General features: G+C 34.8%; 1 protein-coding gene across 5 annotated transcripts in view; it reads right to left on the bottom strand.

Moving 5' to 3' along the window:
• abcc8 (ATP binding cassette subfamily C member 8) overlaps nt 1–19,171 on the bottom strand; it is a 131,278-nt gene that overhangs the window by 33,634 nt on the left and 78,473 nt on the right. For 4 of the 5 annotated variants that reach the window (XM_087310752.1, XM_087310751.1, NM_001172647.2 and 1 more), the window contains 4 exon segments: nt 15,246–15,330; nt 14,742–14,822; nt 14,536–14,673; nt 2,572–2,697 (listed from right to left, as the gene is read on the bottom strand). In XM_087310752.1, coding sequence (XP_087166878.1) covers nt 2,572–2,697; nt 14,536–14,673; nt 14,742–14,822; nt 15,246–15,330 — 430 coding nt within the window. 5 annotated transcript variants of the gene reach the window in all.

Below are 19,171 nucleotides of genomic sequence, written 5' to 3'. Positions count from 1 at the left end.
AAAGGTCTGTTTATTAGTTATGCAAACTGTGTTTATTTGGCATTTGTGTCACTGAAAATGTCCTTCATTCAGCATGTTTAAAGATCTGAGACTATGATGGAGGTGTTATCTAAGGCCGCATTTACACTGCACTGTTCAAGTGACTCAATTACGATTTTTTTTTCTCCCATGTGGCACAGATCGGATATGGCCCATGTACGTGTAAGCAGGAACAAATCACGTGGATTCCGATTTACTCAAACCAGATTCAGGTCTTGTTCATATGTGGAAATTTATCCGATAGGAATCCGATCTGTGTTCTCATGTCTGCAGTGTAAGCAGGTAGATCGGATTTTCACTTGTCAATGCCAGTCACGCGTCATTAAAAACCATAGCGAATGACGTCAACACTGGTGCTTTCATTTCAGATCAGACTTCAGCAGAGTCCCAAACCTTAAATCTCATACGCGAGAACTTATATAGCACAGGCATTTAGGCATGTTAACAAGAACGAGAGAGCGCAATGTCAGCCACGTAACCAATATAAACTAATTTAAAACTAGTGCATGGATACATCACGTGCATAAATCACGCCATGGATATAACATTAAGATGCCTAAATGTTTAAATAAGCCTATACATCAAAAGAAGATGGACAAATGAGAACCTTTCTGTCATAAACTATAGTAAAAGCTTGTCAAAAGCTGCAAACAGATAGATTACATACAGGAATAGAGTAAAGAGCATTCTTTAATTAGCAGCTATTAATCAGAGCCTGGTCTTTTTTTTCCTGGTCATTGTGCCTTTGCCGTGTGCTGTGTAAATGCCGACGATCAAATATGAGTTGAACTGAGTAAAACAAAATTGTTTGTAGAGTTCGAGTTTGTGTGTGAGAGAGTGTATGGGTGTTTTACATTGCTAGGTGAAGACACCTAGGAAAGAGCATCTGCCACATAAAACATACGTAAGTGCAATTGCTAGGTTCATTCTGCTGTGGCAGCCACTGATAAATTAAGGCCTAAGCCAAACGTTTCTGAATGAGTGTTAAAATATATACAGTAACTATAATAACAAAATGGTGTGTATATTTCTTTCTAACTTTGTTATCTGAATATTTCTACTTTGAATTACCATAGCAAATTGTCTAAATGCATTTCAGTGTTCGCTACTTATTGCCTTGCCTTTAAATATTCATGACTCATTTTTGACAACAGAAACATAAGTTTCTGTTGCCAAAAACATAAAAATCGTGTTGACATCAGAACCCAACGTTAGGCCGCCATCAATATCCAATGTCGGATAGACATTGCATTTTGGTTACTTTCCAACCAAATATCAACGTCTAATGATGTTACAGCTTGATGTTGTGTGGACGTTACCACTATGACGTCAATCAGACATTGGATTTTGGTTGCCAAACCAGATAATAAATGTCAATATTTGATGTCACTATGATGTTGGTTTAAGAAGTTGGCTCGACATTGGATTTGGGCCATTTTCCAACACAACCTAAAATCAACAAAATATCAACGTCATTTCACGTCATTATTGGACGTCAAAATAACATTGTCTATAGACGCTGGAGATCTAAATCCAACCCAATATTGACACCTCATGACATTTTGTGTCTGCAGGAAATGCAAAACCATATTCTGCACACAATACAAAGTCCTAGCTGCGGAGGAAGAGGATACAGGTACTTAACTGACCTGCCTGCAGTCCTGACCTGTCTCCAAAAGATAATGTGCAGTGCATTTTGAAGTGCAAAATGCGACAATGAAGAGCCTGTATTGTTGCCCACTTTAAGACTTGTTTGCAGGAAGTGTTGGACAAAATAACACTTGAAACACTTCATCACTTGGTGTCTTCAGTCCCTAAACATCTTTTAAATGTTGTGAAAACAAATAGCAACATTACAGAGGTACATGCTTTGCTGTTCCAAATTTTTTGGAACCTAGTGTGTTTATTTAAAAAAAAAACACATGAGGAATATGTTAAATAATGTTTGTTTTATCATCTGCAATTAAATACAAGTCAAAGTAAATTTAGAAATCACTACTTTCTATTTTTATTCACATTTTTCATACTGTTCCAACATTTTCTGATTTATGATGACAGACATTCAATCTCAGTTCTAGTATCTCATATGACTTATGTGAAAATGGTCAGATTAACCACTCTGGCCATTCCGGTAGTTATATAATTCAAGATGTCCTAGTGTTAAAAGAGATTCCATTAGCACTACTGTATTTTAGGACATAGACTGACTATTCAAATACCTGATTGGTAGCTTTGTTGGCCACTAGATGGCACATTTGGCACTTGTTTAGAGAATTGAATTCATTTCCGTCACTGCCTTTTTTTTATGCCAACATTTACATGCATTCTCTTCACAGTGTATCCCATAAATATTGCGCACTTGATTGCTAAGCTTGCATTTTAATCAGCAGAAACCCAGGTTAATCTCTCAAACAATGCAAACAGATGTCAACAAAAAAGCTCAAGTGAGTATTTTGGCTTTACAAAGCAAAACAAATGAACTTGACCTTCAAAACGCTTTCTCTCATATCTCATTTATTTTCAGCAGTCTACCTTCTCAAATTCCTTGTCTTGTCTGTGCATCAGAGTCTTCCACTGCTCAAAGAGCTCAGGCTGAGATTTTTGGATGTCCTTTAATGTTCCCTCTGTCTGTATGCTGCCATCCTTCATCGCGATGATCTACAAATAAAAACAACAAACATTGATTATTACTTCTTTCTTCTTACAGAAGGTGGACTTTTTTAATGTCCCATGAGAAGCAAAGACAATATTTAACAACAAGCATACCCGTAACTGTCTGACAGCCTAAAGTGGCTATGTCCAAAGAACAGGGAGTTGAAAAACTCTTGACTGCTGGTGATTTATTGAGTGCCATAAAGAGGACAATTAACAAGGCAATTCATCAACCAGGGTCAAAATGAAAGAGACAAGAGACTTAATTAATTTATAATAACAAGGTTGGTAATGATACCATGAGTTGATTGATTTACATTAATTCTTTTAGTAGATCCTTTTATACAAAGTTACTTTAATTAGCAATAAAATGAGTAATTTAAAAAATAAATGCAGGTTAACATAATGTTTTTTAACCAATATTATAACTTTGCCTTGTCAACATGATGCACGGACTCTAAAACTACTCTGAAAGTACTAAAATTAAATTTTAGAGCTCCTTAAATACATAAATCGATGAAAACACAAAGATGAATGCCAATACCAAAGTTTTTCTTTGTCTTTTTCTGCTTTTATATTCACAAATTAATTTAATTGAGTTCAACTTCTAAGAACAGTTTTTTTGTGTGTTGACTTTTTAAATGTAAAGTCATAGCCATATTTTTGTGTGTAGCATTACACTTCTATAATAATGCTAAAAGGTAAAATTGTAAATAATTTTTAAAGGGATAGTTCACCCAAAAATGAAAATGTTCTCACTGTTTACTCTCCCTTAAGTGGTTGTAATGCTTTTTTGAGTTTTTTCTGTTGAACACAAAACAAGATATTTTGAAGAAAGCTGAAAACCTGTAAACACTGACATCCATAGTAGGAAAAATAAATACTAGGGGCTCTTTTTTAATGATCTAGGCGCAAAGTCTAAAGCACATGATGAAAAAGCATTAAGGGCATGTCCGAATCCACTTTTGCTATTTTAAGGTTGGAAAAATATGGTTTGTGCCCTAGTGTATGGTCTATTCCCTTAATAAGTAATGGGTGTGTATTGACCATTATGTGCATTATACCAATCAGGATCTGACCTCCCATTCCCTATATGAGTCAGTTGTGCCACGCCATGGCTCATTAGCTTATTGCATAGCGAACCTTGTAAGTGGAAAAACTTCATCTTCAATAGCGAGAAAACAGTTAAACAGACCATCTGCAGCACGAGGATAAAGAATGTGTCTTCTCCATTTGGCCACTTTACTTTCTCTTTACTTTACTTTTACTCTTTACCTTTGTGGATAAAGAAAACTGTGTTGTTCGCACTCCACTGAAGACATCCACCAGCCTACATATTTAATTTTGTTTGTTAAGCGCAAAGATTTGTTTAAAAAATATTTCTAAATTTAGTTCTAATTTTCAGCAAACGAATAAATGAACAAAAATAATGAAGTGTTTAAACTGAGTTATATCCACATATCTTATTCTTTTGCCCCAAAAAGTGATGCATACGTCTCCAAAACCCGACAGGTGGACAAATCTAAACTAGTTTTTATTAAAATAAATATGAATATGCATATATTAATAACACTGCTACTAATAATAACATTTTACAAATGCAAATTGCCATGAATAAACTGAAAAAGCCCCCCGAGATAAAGAAGGCATGGAGGTAGTTTTTTTTTTATATTTATGTAACATTTTAATCCTATCCTAAATATATTTGTGTAGAGGTGTACTTCCTGTTTGTATTAAGTAATGTGTAAGTGTTTGGACCTGCATAGGCACATACAACTTGCACAGCTTTTACTTGGTCAATGGAGTAGTCTATTTTAATTCCTCCCTAACGATCACTCTGTGCCAAAAATAGAATGTTATTTACAACTTTATTACCTGTTATTCACAGTTTATGCAGGTTCTTTTCACTAAAGTAAACTTAATTCAAAAGCGTGCGCGTGCCCGCCCTCCCTGTGGTAAAAGCTGACGGTCAGCTCACGTCACCTGTGATTTTTCGGTCGCAAATACTTTACATGAAGACACAAACTACATTTTTGAGGTGCACTATATCTTATAAATACAGCATGTGACTCCTTCAAAACCAATTGGAGGTGTCTACCTTGCTGAACAACGTATGTAAAACAATGTGAAGACTTGTGCGGCCACCATTGCATCTTTCCTGAACTTGAAAATATGATTGACAGAATCGTAGATATGCTGGATTAAGATTGTCTAGGGGGTCAAATCGAGATCGCAATCTTTTTACGATTAGTTGTGCAGCTCTAGGTTGCGGTGGTCTAAAAATAATAACAAATCGAGCAAAACATGTCTTGTGCCTTTTTGCGCCGGGTGTAAGATAGGGCCCCAGGAGTCAACTGTTACACGTTCCATGCTTTTATGTAAAAAAAAAAGAAACTCAGAATGGTCTAAACCAAGTGAAGGGTGAGTAAATGATGACAGAATTATCTTTTTTTTTTTTGGTGAAATACCCCTGGATGAAGCTTAAAATGCAGGTCTTTTATGCACCGGAGTGTTTCTGAAGGGGCAAGGCTGAGTATATTCATGTTACATAAAGTGTTTTTGTCCACAGTTTCCTGGCCTTTTTGTTCTGGCGAAAAACTAAATCAGGTTAGGCTGAAGAATAATTTTTGATTTTGCTTATTCTAAAACCCCAGTGACCCTATTTTGATTGAATGGCTTTGGTTTGGTCTGCGGTTTGATTCCTCTCATAGTGGCCAAACGGGGATTTAATTAGATTTTTCTTCAGACCAGACGGTCTATTTCGCTCAGTTTGGTGTATAATGAATTGTGTCAGCAGGATTTTCAGCTGAAAATGTAACAGAAATGAAATAATTCATCCTTTACAATAAACTCTGAGCTATAAATAAAATGCATTAGGGGATTCCTCTAAAACGATTTCTATAGGTTTAGGATGTACGTGACAGATAATGAATAAAAGCTAATAATTTATTATTCAGGCTTTGTGAGATTTGACTTTTAAATTAGGATTCTACTAAGAGCACAGCAGCACACATATTCAACAATTCCTCTATTTATTCCCCTTTTACCTTTACCAGAGAAGTGTCAATGATTTCTGCATTAAACCTGATCTACACTGTACAAATGTTGGGTTCCACACAACTGATTGTGGGACAACAAGAAGGAATTATTATGTTGGCTTGAGAAAGCCAACATACTGTAATGCTACTTAAACTTATTCTTATTATTATTCTTATTATTATTATTATTCCGGCTTCTGACCAAAAAAAAGCAATCGCTTCTCCTCCCAGGGCTTAGATGCTACAAGCCCCAAATTTGGTCAAAAGCTGTCTATTGCCCATGAGATGGTTGCTGTATGTCCTCATGCCGATAAGATTTGTAGTTTTTGAATTAAAAATTTTTTGAATTAAAAAATTGTAAATATTACAATCGAGTATTTGGGGCATATAAAAAAGTATACAATCCTCAAATTTGGCCAAAAGATGTGCTTTAAATTGAAGATAATTATCATATTTATTTGGTGTAATTATAAATAACAGTTTTCCTATAAATATTTTTTTTATATTAAATTTGTTAATTTCAAACCTAAAGCTTGTCAGAGTGTCCACGAGATGGCGCCAGAGAACCATTTTTGAGCCCTTTGTAATTTAGTAATGGCCCTTTAAGAGGCGGAGATGTCCGGGCTGACTGTTTTTGCTCTACAGAAAGTTCGGCTCATTTCAGACGTGCTTGTTACAACATTTGAAGCTGTTTACATTAAAATTTCTCAGCGAAAATACACAAATACAAGTCATACAGCACTATTTAGTGTTCCTTTAAGAGGCAGACAGATCTGTGGTCAAAATCGAGGTAAGATTGAACTTAATTCTGGTCATCAGTCATTCATATTATGCTCGCGGTGAACTCCAAAAAGCCTAATAAAACTGATCTGGGCTGCGTTTCCCAAAAGCATCGTAAGCCTAAGAAGTTCGTAGAAATGATCGTACGACTGATCTTAATATTACGGTCTGTTTCCCAAAAGCATCGTAACTTAAGTAGCACTTGAAAATCTTCGTGGATCTACGAGTGCTCTGGAGTAATCGTAAAGCCTTAAGTGCATCGTAAGGAGACAGAGTTATGAGGGCACCTGCTGGACAACCGGCAAATTGCACCTACAATTTACTTCTCTTCAAAGTCATTATTCATATTATTTGTACGTATATCTCTATTCATTTATATTTTCTACACATTACACAATTCAATATACAAATAATAATAATTAATAATTAGGCTAAACTTTTCAAAAATAAATGTAAGAGCTTATTTATTTATTTATTTATTTATTTATTTATTTATTTATTTATTTATTTACTTATTTATTTATTTTGATGTGAGATAAGCAATTTTTGATAAAGAAATTGATAAATAATTCTACTTAATTAAGGTTTCATATAAATATCGAAAATGATGCTGATGTCATTTCCGGCAAGGACTGTTAGAATTAGTTTTATGCGAGATTGGAGCAAGACAGTGTTTTTACAGTACGACTTTCCAGTTAATTTATGTTTTTAAACTGGCTCAAAAATATTTTTTTTTTTATGTTATTCGAGTTGAATATACATTCACACAAGTAGAAGAAGAATTATATGGATTGCTATAACATGTGCAACAATAACGAGCCATTCTATAGCGTGACATTTCAGCACTTAACAAACGGATAGCGACTCCTAAGTTGCACTTAAAGCTGGGCTACGTGCAATTGTGTTAAGTGCATTTTTGGGAAACGCACGTGAAACAATAACGAACGTTCGCAAAATGACTCGTAGAAAACGCTCTTAAGTGCTAAGATCAATCGTTATCGGGAAACGCAGCCCTGGATGCAGAATCATCCGCGTCGGAATCGACCCGCATGCATTTCTGTCTGCTACCCTGTGAGTTTTAAAATGCATGCCTCTGATGTTGGCAGAAACATAACTTTACTTCAGATATTTCTTTCAAAACAAAATATTATGTGCCGTGAAAAGCCTTCTCCTTTACTTGTGATAATGAAAATGAAAGCCATGCGAACATTCACGTATATTATACAATAAACATATTTAATATAAAATCCTTCTAACTTTATTTTTAATCTGTATTTTAACCCTCTAAAACAGCTATGTCCTTGCCACAAAACTAATAATCCATCTTCAAAACCTACAATTTCTTTCCATTCGGTCCGGTCGGACCTGAACGTCTTTATACCGTTGTAATCACGTGTAAATTCTAACAAAGACAATGTTTGCACTTTTTAAATCACATTTTATTTATTGTGCAAAAATAAAACATCCAAACAGCATCATAACCAATAAAAACACACAGCAAAGAAAATGTATTTTAAAATAGTGAATATATATATATATACAAAATATATTAAGGGGATTTTTTATATCCCCTTAATATGCTCTGCTGTTGCTGCATCAATTTCTCTCTGTAACATCTGGATTGCAATTTACACTGCAATGTTCACAATTTATTATTATGGGGGGAAAATCCAAACAGTATTATAATGTTTTAAAGCAAAAATGTTAAGAACAATTATTTACAAACAGGTAAAATAAAGTGTATGTATATACATATATATACATACAGTTGAAGTCAGAATTATTAGCTCCCCTGTTTATTTTTTCCCCAATTTCTGTTTAATGGAGGGAAGATTGTTTCAGCACATTTCTAAGCATAATAGTTTTAATAACTCATTTCTAATAACTTCTTTATTTTATCTTTGTCATGATGACAGTAAATAATATTTGACTTGATATTTTTCAAGACATTTCTATACAGCTTAAAGTGACATTTAAAGCCTTAACTAGGTTAATAAGGTGAACTAGGCAGGTTAGGGTAATTAGGCAAGTTATTGTATAACGATGGTTTGTTCTGTAGACTATCAAAAAAAAAATTGCTTAAAGGGGCAAATAATTGTGTCCCAAAAATAGTTTTTAAATAATTAATAACTGCTTTTATTCTAGCCGAAATAAAACAAATAAGACTTTCTCAAGAAGAAAAATATTATCAGACATACAGTGAAAATTTCCTTGCTCTGTTAAACATAATTTGGGAAATATTTAAAAAAGGGGAAAAAAAATCAAATGGGGGTTAATAATTCTGACTTCAACTATATATATGTATGTATATATATACATACATATATACATATATAACACATACACACATTTATGGTTAGGGTTATAAGGATTATTTCTTAATCCCCCTTTTATGTTGGCAAAAACATAAGTTTACTTCAGATATTTCTTTCAAAACAATATTCTGTGCCGCAAAAGAGCCTTCTCCTCACTTGTGATAATGACAATGAAGCTTTTGGTCTATGCTGTACCAAAAAATAAATAAAATCACCCAGGTGATGACAACTAAATATTACGATTATAACATTGTGTTAGTGCCAGTGGGGTGGAACAACGTCATTGGTCAGAATTAACCACGTGATGAAGACGTCCTATAATATTGTATTTAATGCGATTTTCTTCCTGTAAACTGTATATATAACTATATAACTATAACTATATATATAATGCTGCAAATTACTGTAAATTGACTGTACTCTATATTAACTGCAAAAATTATAAGACTGATTAAATAAAAGACAAATTAACTAAATGCATGTGCTATTGTTTCATTAGTATTTTAATTTATTTAAAATTAATTAAAAGGTCGCATATGCGCCTGAAAATTAATCTATGCGACCTCATAACATATTTGGGCGCATTAGTGCAACTGCTGATAATGTTTGTAGTGCGACCTGTTTTGATTTTTTGTAAAAACGTGCTAAATCGCTCTTGTAGTGCGACCTGTTTTGATTTTTTGTAAAAACGTGCTGAATCGCTCTTCCCTGCCGCTATATTGGTTCATATTAGCTGTCAATCACTCAAGGTATTCCGCTGTCAGATGACAGGGAAGGAGCTTTTATGACCACGGGAAATGCAAACGGCTGAAGAGTAAAAACTTAAAGCACACAGGTTTGCAAACCCCACCTAAAATTGAGGTGTAGATGAGAGAGATCGTGACACGTCACGTGGTGAATAATGATCCACCAGCTGAGATCACTGAAACTGCGGCTCATAACAAAGACCAGTATTGCGCCGATGGTTAGTGCAATAATCCTGCTCTGCCTGCTCATAAATTGGGTCGGCTGACTCGCCAGCTTTTCCACAAACACAGAAAAATGAAGATCATCTCAGACTGAACCTTTAAATTGACACAAACTGAAACCAAAACTTTTAAAGAGTGATAGAAGTGAGACTTTACTTTCTTTCTTTTGTCTATTCTTTTTTGAGGTGTATATTATTTTTTTATTTATTTACTGATGACTGCTTTGCAGCTTTCATCATTGAATTGAATTATTTATTATAATCTTTTGTTTGTTTTGTAGCAGAAATATTATTTATTAAATTGACATGCATATAAAAACAGCAGTACAAAATCAATATTTCTTACTGCAATGCTTCATTTTTGTTTGATGCAAACTATACAATTATTTTATATAAAGTAACAGACATTTTATAGCAGATAACCTACATTCATGCACATTCAAGGCAGTATCATAATGAGAAATGGAATTCATTGTTACTATTATTGTCATTTTCATCATCAATATATATTAATATACTAATATTCTATGGCCTAATTATTAGACATTCATTTTAGAATTATTGCACACAAATATCAATGTCTTCGCAGCATTAGTTAGATAGTTGTTTCTGGTTTTTGTCAGTCCTATTGATGTTGTTTTAAAATACAATAAATCCCTTAAAAAGCAATTTGCAGCGGTGCTCATTCATTTTTGGTGGGTGCTCCTAAATTTTTTCTTGTGCTCCTAAATTTATTTTGGTGCCCCTGAATATTTGAAGTTGGGAGCACCGGTGCTACCAAGTAAAAAAGTTAATTTCGAGCCCTGTATATATATATATATATATATATATATATATATATATATATATATATATATATATATATATATATATATATATATATATTCATACAGTTGATGTCAGAATTATTAGCTCCCCTGTTTATTTTTTCCCCAATTTCTGTTTAATGGAGGGAAGATTGTTTCAGCACATTTCTTAGCATAATAGTTTTAAAAACCTATTTCTAATTACTGATTTATTTTATCTTTGCCATGATGACATTAAATAATGTTTGACTTGATATTTTTCAAGACACTTCTATACAGCTTAAAGTCACATTTAAAGCCTTAACTAGGTTAATAAGGGTAACTAGGCAGGTTAGGGTAATTAGGCAAGTTATTTTATAACGATGGTTTGTTCTGTAGATTATCAAAAAAAATATATCTTAAAGGGGATAATAATTGTGTCCCAAAAATGGTTTTTAAATAATTAATAACTGCTTTTATTCTAGCCGAAATAAAACAAATAAGACTTTCTCAAGAAGAAAAATATTATCAGACATACTGTGAAAATTTCCTTGCTCTGTTAAACACCATTTGGGCAATATTTAAAAAAGGGAAAAAAAAATAAACTGGGGGTTAATAATTCTGACTTCAACAGTGTATATATATATATATATATATATATATATATATATATATATATATATATATATATATATATATATATATATATATATATATATATATATGTATACATATATATATATATATATATATATATATATATATATATATATATATATATATATATGTGTGTGTATATATATATATATATATATATATATATATATATATATATATATATATATATATATATATATACATACACACACACACATTTATGGTTAGGGTTATAAGGATTATTTTTTATCCCCCTGTACCGCAAAAAAGCCTTCTCCTCACTTGTGATAATGACAATGAAAGCCAAGCTTTTGGCCTATGCTGTACCAAAAAAAAATAAAATCACCCAGGTGATGACAATTAAATATTACGATTATAACATTGTGTTAGTGGCCAGTGGGGTGAAACAACGTCATTGGTCAGAATTAACCACGTGATGAAGATGGCCTAATATTGTATTTAATGCAATTTTCTTCCTGTAAACTGTATATATAACTATATAACTATAACTATATATATAACGCTGCAAATTACTGTAAATTGACTGTACTCTTTATTAACTGCAAAACTGATAAGACTGATTAAATAAAAGACAAATTAACTAAATGCATGTGCTATTGTTTCATTAGTATTTTAATTTAATATTTTTCTTTATATGATATTTATTATAATGTAATTTTGTTCAGATTATAATATATACTATAAATACTAACTATACTATAGTGATCTGCATTAAACAACCTGAACAAATCAGTTCTCTCTCTCTCTCTCTCTCTCTCTCTCTCGATTTGATCAAAAATGTAAATGAGGCCTTCCGATTAACAGTCCAGTGGACCCTAGCAACAGCCTAGAAACCACTCAGAACACCCTAGCAACTACCTAGGAATGCCTTAGCAACATCTTAGCAACCGCCTAGCAACCACTTCTCAACCGCTGTGCTTCCTGCCAACTGCCTTTGAGTCCCCGGCGCAGTCACGTTGGCTTTCTCAAGCCAACATCAAAGTTCGTCAACGAACTTTAGGTTCTAGTTTTAACTTATTAGTTTTTACAAAATTAAGGTAATTCAACATGAAACATTTAAGTTTATTCATTTATTCATTTTCTTGTCGGCTTAGTCCCTTTATTAATCCAGTGTCACCACAGCGGAATGAACCGCCAACTTATCCAGCACGTTTTTATGCAGCGGATGCCCTTCCAGCCGTAACCCATCTACGGGAAACATCCACACACTCATTCATACACACACTCATACACTACGGACAATTTTGCCAACCCAATTCACCTGTACCACATGTCTTTGGACAGTGGGGGAAACCGTAACACCCGGAGGAATGCAGTCTAACTGAAACGCCAACTGAGCCGAGCCGAAGTTTGAATCAGCAAACCAGCAACCTTCTTGCTGTGAGGCGACAGCACTACCTACTGCGCCATGCATTGCCAACATTTAAGTTGTCACCAAAAAAACCTCAAGAATTGTGTTGTTTCATCTTTTAATAATTAAGTATTTTGAACAAACAACAAATGTCAGTGTTTTTTTTTATTTTTTTTTTTACCATTTTTGAATCCAGTGAGCCAATCTGCAGGTCTGGCAGCATCTCTTTTAGCATAGCTTAGCATAGATCATTGAATTGGATTAGACCATAAGCATCTTGCTAAAATATGACCTTCAGATTATTTTCCTATTGAAAACTTGACTTCTGTAGTTAGATCATGTATTAATCAATGAAAAACAAAATGGTTGCTATCTTCTAGCCTTTACAGCTATGAACTATAGATTACTCTATCCAATGCAAAAAAGCAAGGAACTTTGTTGTCATAACATGGTTGCAACAAGTGCAATTAAATTACACAGTGCCTGAAAATAGTCCCCAGAACCAACTTCCACCACCAGTTAGAATCTGTGTAATATCGCTACGAAGCCGCAGCCATTATACAGCATCAACGTTTCTAGAATATTAAAATTAAAGTAAAAATAAATAAAAATGAATGAGAGTATAGTTACTAGTCTTACTACACAATGTAAACACAGAAAATGATTCAAACACTTTGGTAATTTTGAGCGAAAAGCTAATGATCAAGTCCAAATTAATGATCTATGCTAAACTAAGCTAAAAGCTACTATGATTTCACCTTGAGATCCATAAATAATGAAGATGCCAACTTAGAAATGAGCAACCTTTTAATTTCTGTATGTCTTAATACAGATGTAAAAATAAAAAAGTCAAGATTTTGGACATTTTTGAGTGAGATGCTAATGGTCTAATCTGATTCAAGATCTATGCTAAGCTAACCTAAAAGCTAATAGGATTTCAGCATGAGATCTGTAAGATGTGCTGTAGATGACAAATCTCATGATTCCACACTTCATCAAACTACACTTTTTGTGTTTTAAACACCTCAATTAGTATTAAAATGCTGCCGAAAGTGACTGGACATATTCCAAAGCATTGTCTGACTTCTCCCATCGACATAGAAATGAGCAACTTTTAATTTATGTCTGTCTTAATACAGATGTAAAAATTGAAATGTCAAGCTTTTGGTCATTTTTGAGCGAGATACTAATGGTCTAATCTGATTTAATGATCTATGCTAAGCTAAAAACTAATTTAATTTTTGGATGAGATCCGCAAGATGTGCTGAAGATGACAACTCCCATGATTCCACACTTCATCAAACTACACTTTTTGGGTATTGAATATGTGCCCTCTAGTGACAAGATTTACACACTGTGCCTTTAAGACACTGATTACTTCAAATAGTATTAAAAATGCATTCACAATGCCACCAAAACTACCAAACATATTCCAAAGCAGTCTGATTCCTCCTATTAGCCTAGTAATAAGCAACTTTTTAATTTGTGTCTGCCTTAATACAGACGTAAAAATAGAAAAGTCAAGCTTTTGGTCATTTTTAGTGAGATGCTAATTGTTGTTCATGTAATGATTTAGATAAGAAACTGACCACTTCAAATGATTACATTCACTATGCCACCTACATTTACCAGACATATTCCAAAACATTGTCTGATTCGTCCTATCAACCTAGAAATTAGCAACTTTTCATTTCTGTCTGTCTTAATACTGATGTAATAACAAAATTCAAAATTCAATGCTAATGGTCTAATCCGATTGAATTATTTATGCTAAGCTAAGCTATATGTACTCGAGCCAGACCCAGAGATTCCCTAAACACATTTAAACATAGTAAAACTCAACAGTTTAACACTAGGGGAGTTGTAAAATGAGCCTATTTTCTAAATAATGGAGTGTTCCTGTGTAAAAGAAAATGAAAATGCGCAGTACCCAGTCTGCATGAGGAAGATACTGCAGTTTGTGTGTCACAATCACCACCGTTCTCTTCTCCTCCCTCAATAGTTTAAGAATACCCTCCTGCATCAGATGATCACTTAAGTGAATGTCTAGTGCAGAGAAAGGATCATCCTGTGAAAACAGACAAGTAATTAATTGATGTCTTACTTCACTATTAGTACAGATGTATCTGAACCTACCAGGAACACCACATTGGTAGTTTGATAAAGAGCTCGAGCCACACTAATCCGTTGTCTCTGGCCTCCAGAAAGAATAATACCCTGGAAAGTTTATGAAGGAGAAAGTTACAAGCAAGGCATTATTGATAAAACACCTCATTAGAAAGGGGACATGGGGTAGAAGTTGTTACGGTAACGTACTATACACATCTAGCATAACAATCGATCGTGTTGACCGGGCTAACACTGCTTAAATGAGGTGGAAGGCAGCTTTTAGGCCATTTACAACCTTAAATGTGACCTGAAATAAAAACCTGACTGAACAAGAGTAAACAAAAGACAGGGTGTCCTTTAAACAGCTGCTTGGATACTAAAACACGAGGATGTTCCACACTAAATGTGTGTTTGTTAGTGGAATTCATTATGGATGTTCATAAGTGAAACTCTACTATGTTTAGTACTAAAAGCATTCCAGATGGCTGGAAATTAAATGCGTCACTAAAGTCGCATGGGCGGCACACTGACCCGCTCTCCGATTATCGTCTGGTCCCCCTGAGGCAGGATGTCAATGTCCGGCTGGAGAGAACATGCTTCAATTACTGCTCTGTACCTGGAAACAACAACAGATACGTGACTGAAGCACAGTTGGATAGAAATGTAACACTATGTGGCAATCTATCTTTATTACTTTTTAAAATATTCATGTAGAAATAGATTTGGTGGTTAATAATGAATGACCGATTCTCTGCATGGACTCTGTTAGTGATATAATAGCTAATTAAAGGCACAATATGCAATATGCAAAACCTACCAGAACATTGGTGTTTTGCTGACTTAAATACTTACATTATCTCAATTGTTTTGAAGATTTAAACTAGAGTCACATACTGTGTCACCATGCTAATGACGTCACACATGCTAAATATGCTAAAAAAGACGCTTTAATATGTTGTGTGATTTATTCGACTGCACAGAGCAGCATTATAACTGTACCTTAAAAGATATTTAGGTTAATAAAACAGCACTGCTTCTTTCCCCATGTGATCATGACTGAAAGAACTAGAAGTGGTCAACTGTGGCTAATTAGAAGCTCCGCTGCTTTTATTAGCAATTGCTTCAGCGGTTTCATTTCGCTTCGATAGCTTTTCACATTACTCTGCTTCATACTACCATGATAATAAGTGCACTTTAGCTTATCTATGAACATGATTTTTGCATGACTTCTGTAGGATGTAATGAAGATGACAACTCCCATGATTCCACACTCGCTTAGTGCATGATCAAACTACACTTTTTTTGTTTGTTTTGAATATGTGCCCTCTAGTGACGAGATGTACATACTGCACCTTTAAGACACAAACTACTTCGAATGGTATTAAAATTACATTCACAAACCCATCAAAATTTTCAACTTCGGCTCATTACTGATATGTACCCCATAAGTGTCACAATCACCAGCGATCCAGCCAGTGCAGTCGCTGAAGAACTACAAATTTGGCACTTTAATGAACCATAAATGCCATCATGCACTTCGCTCAGACACCTGGTCCAGATCCACCATGATTGCAAACACACACAGCTGAAGCTGTTCAGGACTTATTACACTGACTAATTATACACCCCTCAAACACACACACACACACACACACACACACACACACACACACACACACACACACACACACACACACACACACACACACACACACACACACACACACACACACACACACACACACGTTTTCCACATGATTCAAGAATCACACGACTCCTAACTCACTGTAAATAACCAGAGTTTCATACCTCAAATATCTTCGTCTTGAAGAATCCTTCCTCCCACCCCTACTCCCCCTCCCTTTTTTAGAGTGGGCAACACAGCAGCCCAGTGATTAGCATTGTTGACTCACAACAAGAATGTTACTAGTTAAAGTCCCTACTGAACTAGTAGGTTCAGTAGGTAGTTTCCTTGTTTTTCCCCATGCTTGCGTGGGTTTACCTCGGGCTCCCCGGTTTCATTCCACAGTTCAAAAACACATGACTCAAGAAAAATAAACATTCCAAATTGGCATCATAGTCAAGCTCTTAGTAAGCTGTATATCAGTCTTTAGCCATCCCTAGCCAGAGACAAGTCGGGGGAGTTCATCGAGATCTGCCTGAGCTCAAAAGCCCCTAAATCTTATAAGCTCAGGGCTCTCTCCCGGGACAGTGTGCCAAACAAGCTCTATTATCAATCAGCTAAGTTGGAACTATTGAATGCTATCAGAAAACTATAGGAAAACCAAACAGAAAATCTGCAAAGCTATAATAGTAGTCTATGCTATGTGAGAGAGGCAGCAAGTAATTTCACAGCTTTTCTATTAGTATTATAAAGGAACTGAGCTTAATCTGAAGATTTATATTTTTTCTATAGCATCTTTCTATTGCATCGTGTTGAATGGAACCGGATTAAGCTCAAATTGCACTGCATCGTGATGGGGTATATATATATATATATATATATATATATATATATATATATATATATATATATATATATTTTTTTTTATCAACCCAGGCTCGATCTAAAAACGTAGTCCCGTGGACGTTTCTGGAGGCTACAAAATACGTCCCGGGAGGTCCATTTTTTTGCAGTTTTTGTTTTCAAGAATCCGCGAGAGGCCTCTATGTGTGCTTTTTCGATTCTCAAATGTCTCTCGCTAGTGCAGCTCGCGTCCGTGCTGTTCCCGTGTAAACTCACCAGAGGCCGCTGTCGACCGACTGAATGACTGAATAGTTTGCTGGGCGACCGGCCAATCGACTGACCCACCCTCCTCCTTCTCTAAACCCAACCAATTTTACAGATTGACCCGCATACCCACTTACTTCCCCAAAAAGACTTTTACCACGTTTTCGAATTTTACCACATCCTCACCCTGTTGTTCACTATTTTTTGGAATCTGTTTTTGTCTTACCTGATTTCTGAAACCGATCTTCCCCGGAATCGAACCCGGTCATCGTCATTATGGTCAACTGCTTTCTGCATCTCAAGTTCGCCAACATACACAACGAGCTAGCCAGACAAACTGGTTGCAGCCCTTCACACGGGGGTAAGCGGTCAAATGAACGGCGTGATACCGCCCCGTATCGTTCAATTAAAAAAATGAAATGCAGCCATACGTACCTCCAGCTACATAATTCGCGGTCTCCAGAAACGTCTGTGGTACTGCGTTTTCAGAATGAGCTTGTGTTGATTTTTATGTATTGTATTATTGGCTATGCATTGAGTTGCGTATCATATTGGCCTTATTCCTGAGAAGCACATCTCTAGTGTAAAATGTGTCCTAAATTCATGTATTTTCAGTAGAGACACTGTTGACACTTGCCAGCTGTGGAGGCTCCAGGGAATTTGAATATACAAGAGAGATTACAAGACTCATCAGCTCACAGAGAGACACTTACCGAAGACCACATCAGTCTAATGACTGCTGCTGAAATTTAAAGAGGCGATAATGATCGAATGTCACACTGGGAGAAAGAACGCTTTTATATTGACGAATGGACACAAATAACGAAGGTAAACACTTGACTTTTGTACATCACTACAGCAACTGAGTGTTTGACAGAGGTTAATGTGTTCAGCGGGCCCATTAGACATAAATGCTGTACCTAGACGCCATATGGTGTCATCTTTCTTAAATAAATGTGTTGGCAACAAATCTAGTATCCTCTCTCTATGAAGTGAGCAATCAACTGATAAACACGTCTACAGTTGAAAGCCCTACTGATTTTTTTTTTTTTTCCCAATTTTTTGTTTAACTGAGAGAATATTTGTTTTAACTCATTTCTAAACATAATAGTTTTAATAACTCATTTATAATAACTGATTTATTTTATCTTTGGAATTTTGACAGTGCATAATTTACTAAATATATTCAAGATACTAGTATCAAGTTATTGTATAACAGTAGTTTGTTCTGTAGACAATCAGGAAAAAAATATTGCTTAACCCTTGTGTACTGTTCAAATTGACTACCCTTTCATTATGTTGGTGGCTGTTTTTGCCCCATTGACTTCCATTAAAACATTTGGTTTTAATTTTAGGGTGTTAAAACATTTTGTAAAATCTAGTGTAAAAAACTTGGGTGTTATTATGGTTAGTGACTTCAAACTGAATTAACAGATTAATTCAGTAATTAAAGCTATTTTTTCCAGTTGAGGAAATTATCTAAATTATTCAAAATAATTTCTTTCTTTTAGCGACTTTGAAAGGGTTATACATATTTTTATTTCGACTCAACTAGATTACTGTAATGCCCTCTATGTGGAAATTAGCCATGCCTCCCTTACTTGTCTACAGATGGTGCAGAATGCTGTTGCTCGTTTGCTGACAGGGACACGCAAATAGGAGCACATTACACCTATACTGGCTTCTCTTCATTGTCTTCCCTTGCAGTTTTAAGATACATTTTACA

Source organism: Danio rerio, chromosome 25 (genome assembly GCF_052040795.2).
Source record: "Danio rerio strain M-AB ecotype USA chromosome 25, GRCz13ab, whole genome shotgun sequence".
Lineage (NCBI taxonomy): Eukaryota > Metazoa > Chordata > Actinopteri > Cypriniformes > Danionidae > Danio > Danio rerio.
Note: the sequence above shows the minus strand (reverse complement) of the source record. Positions and strands in the feature narration are given on the sequence as shown.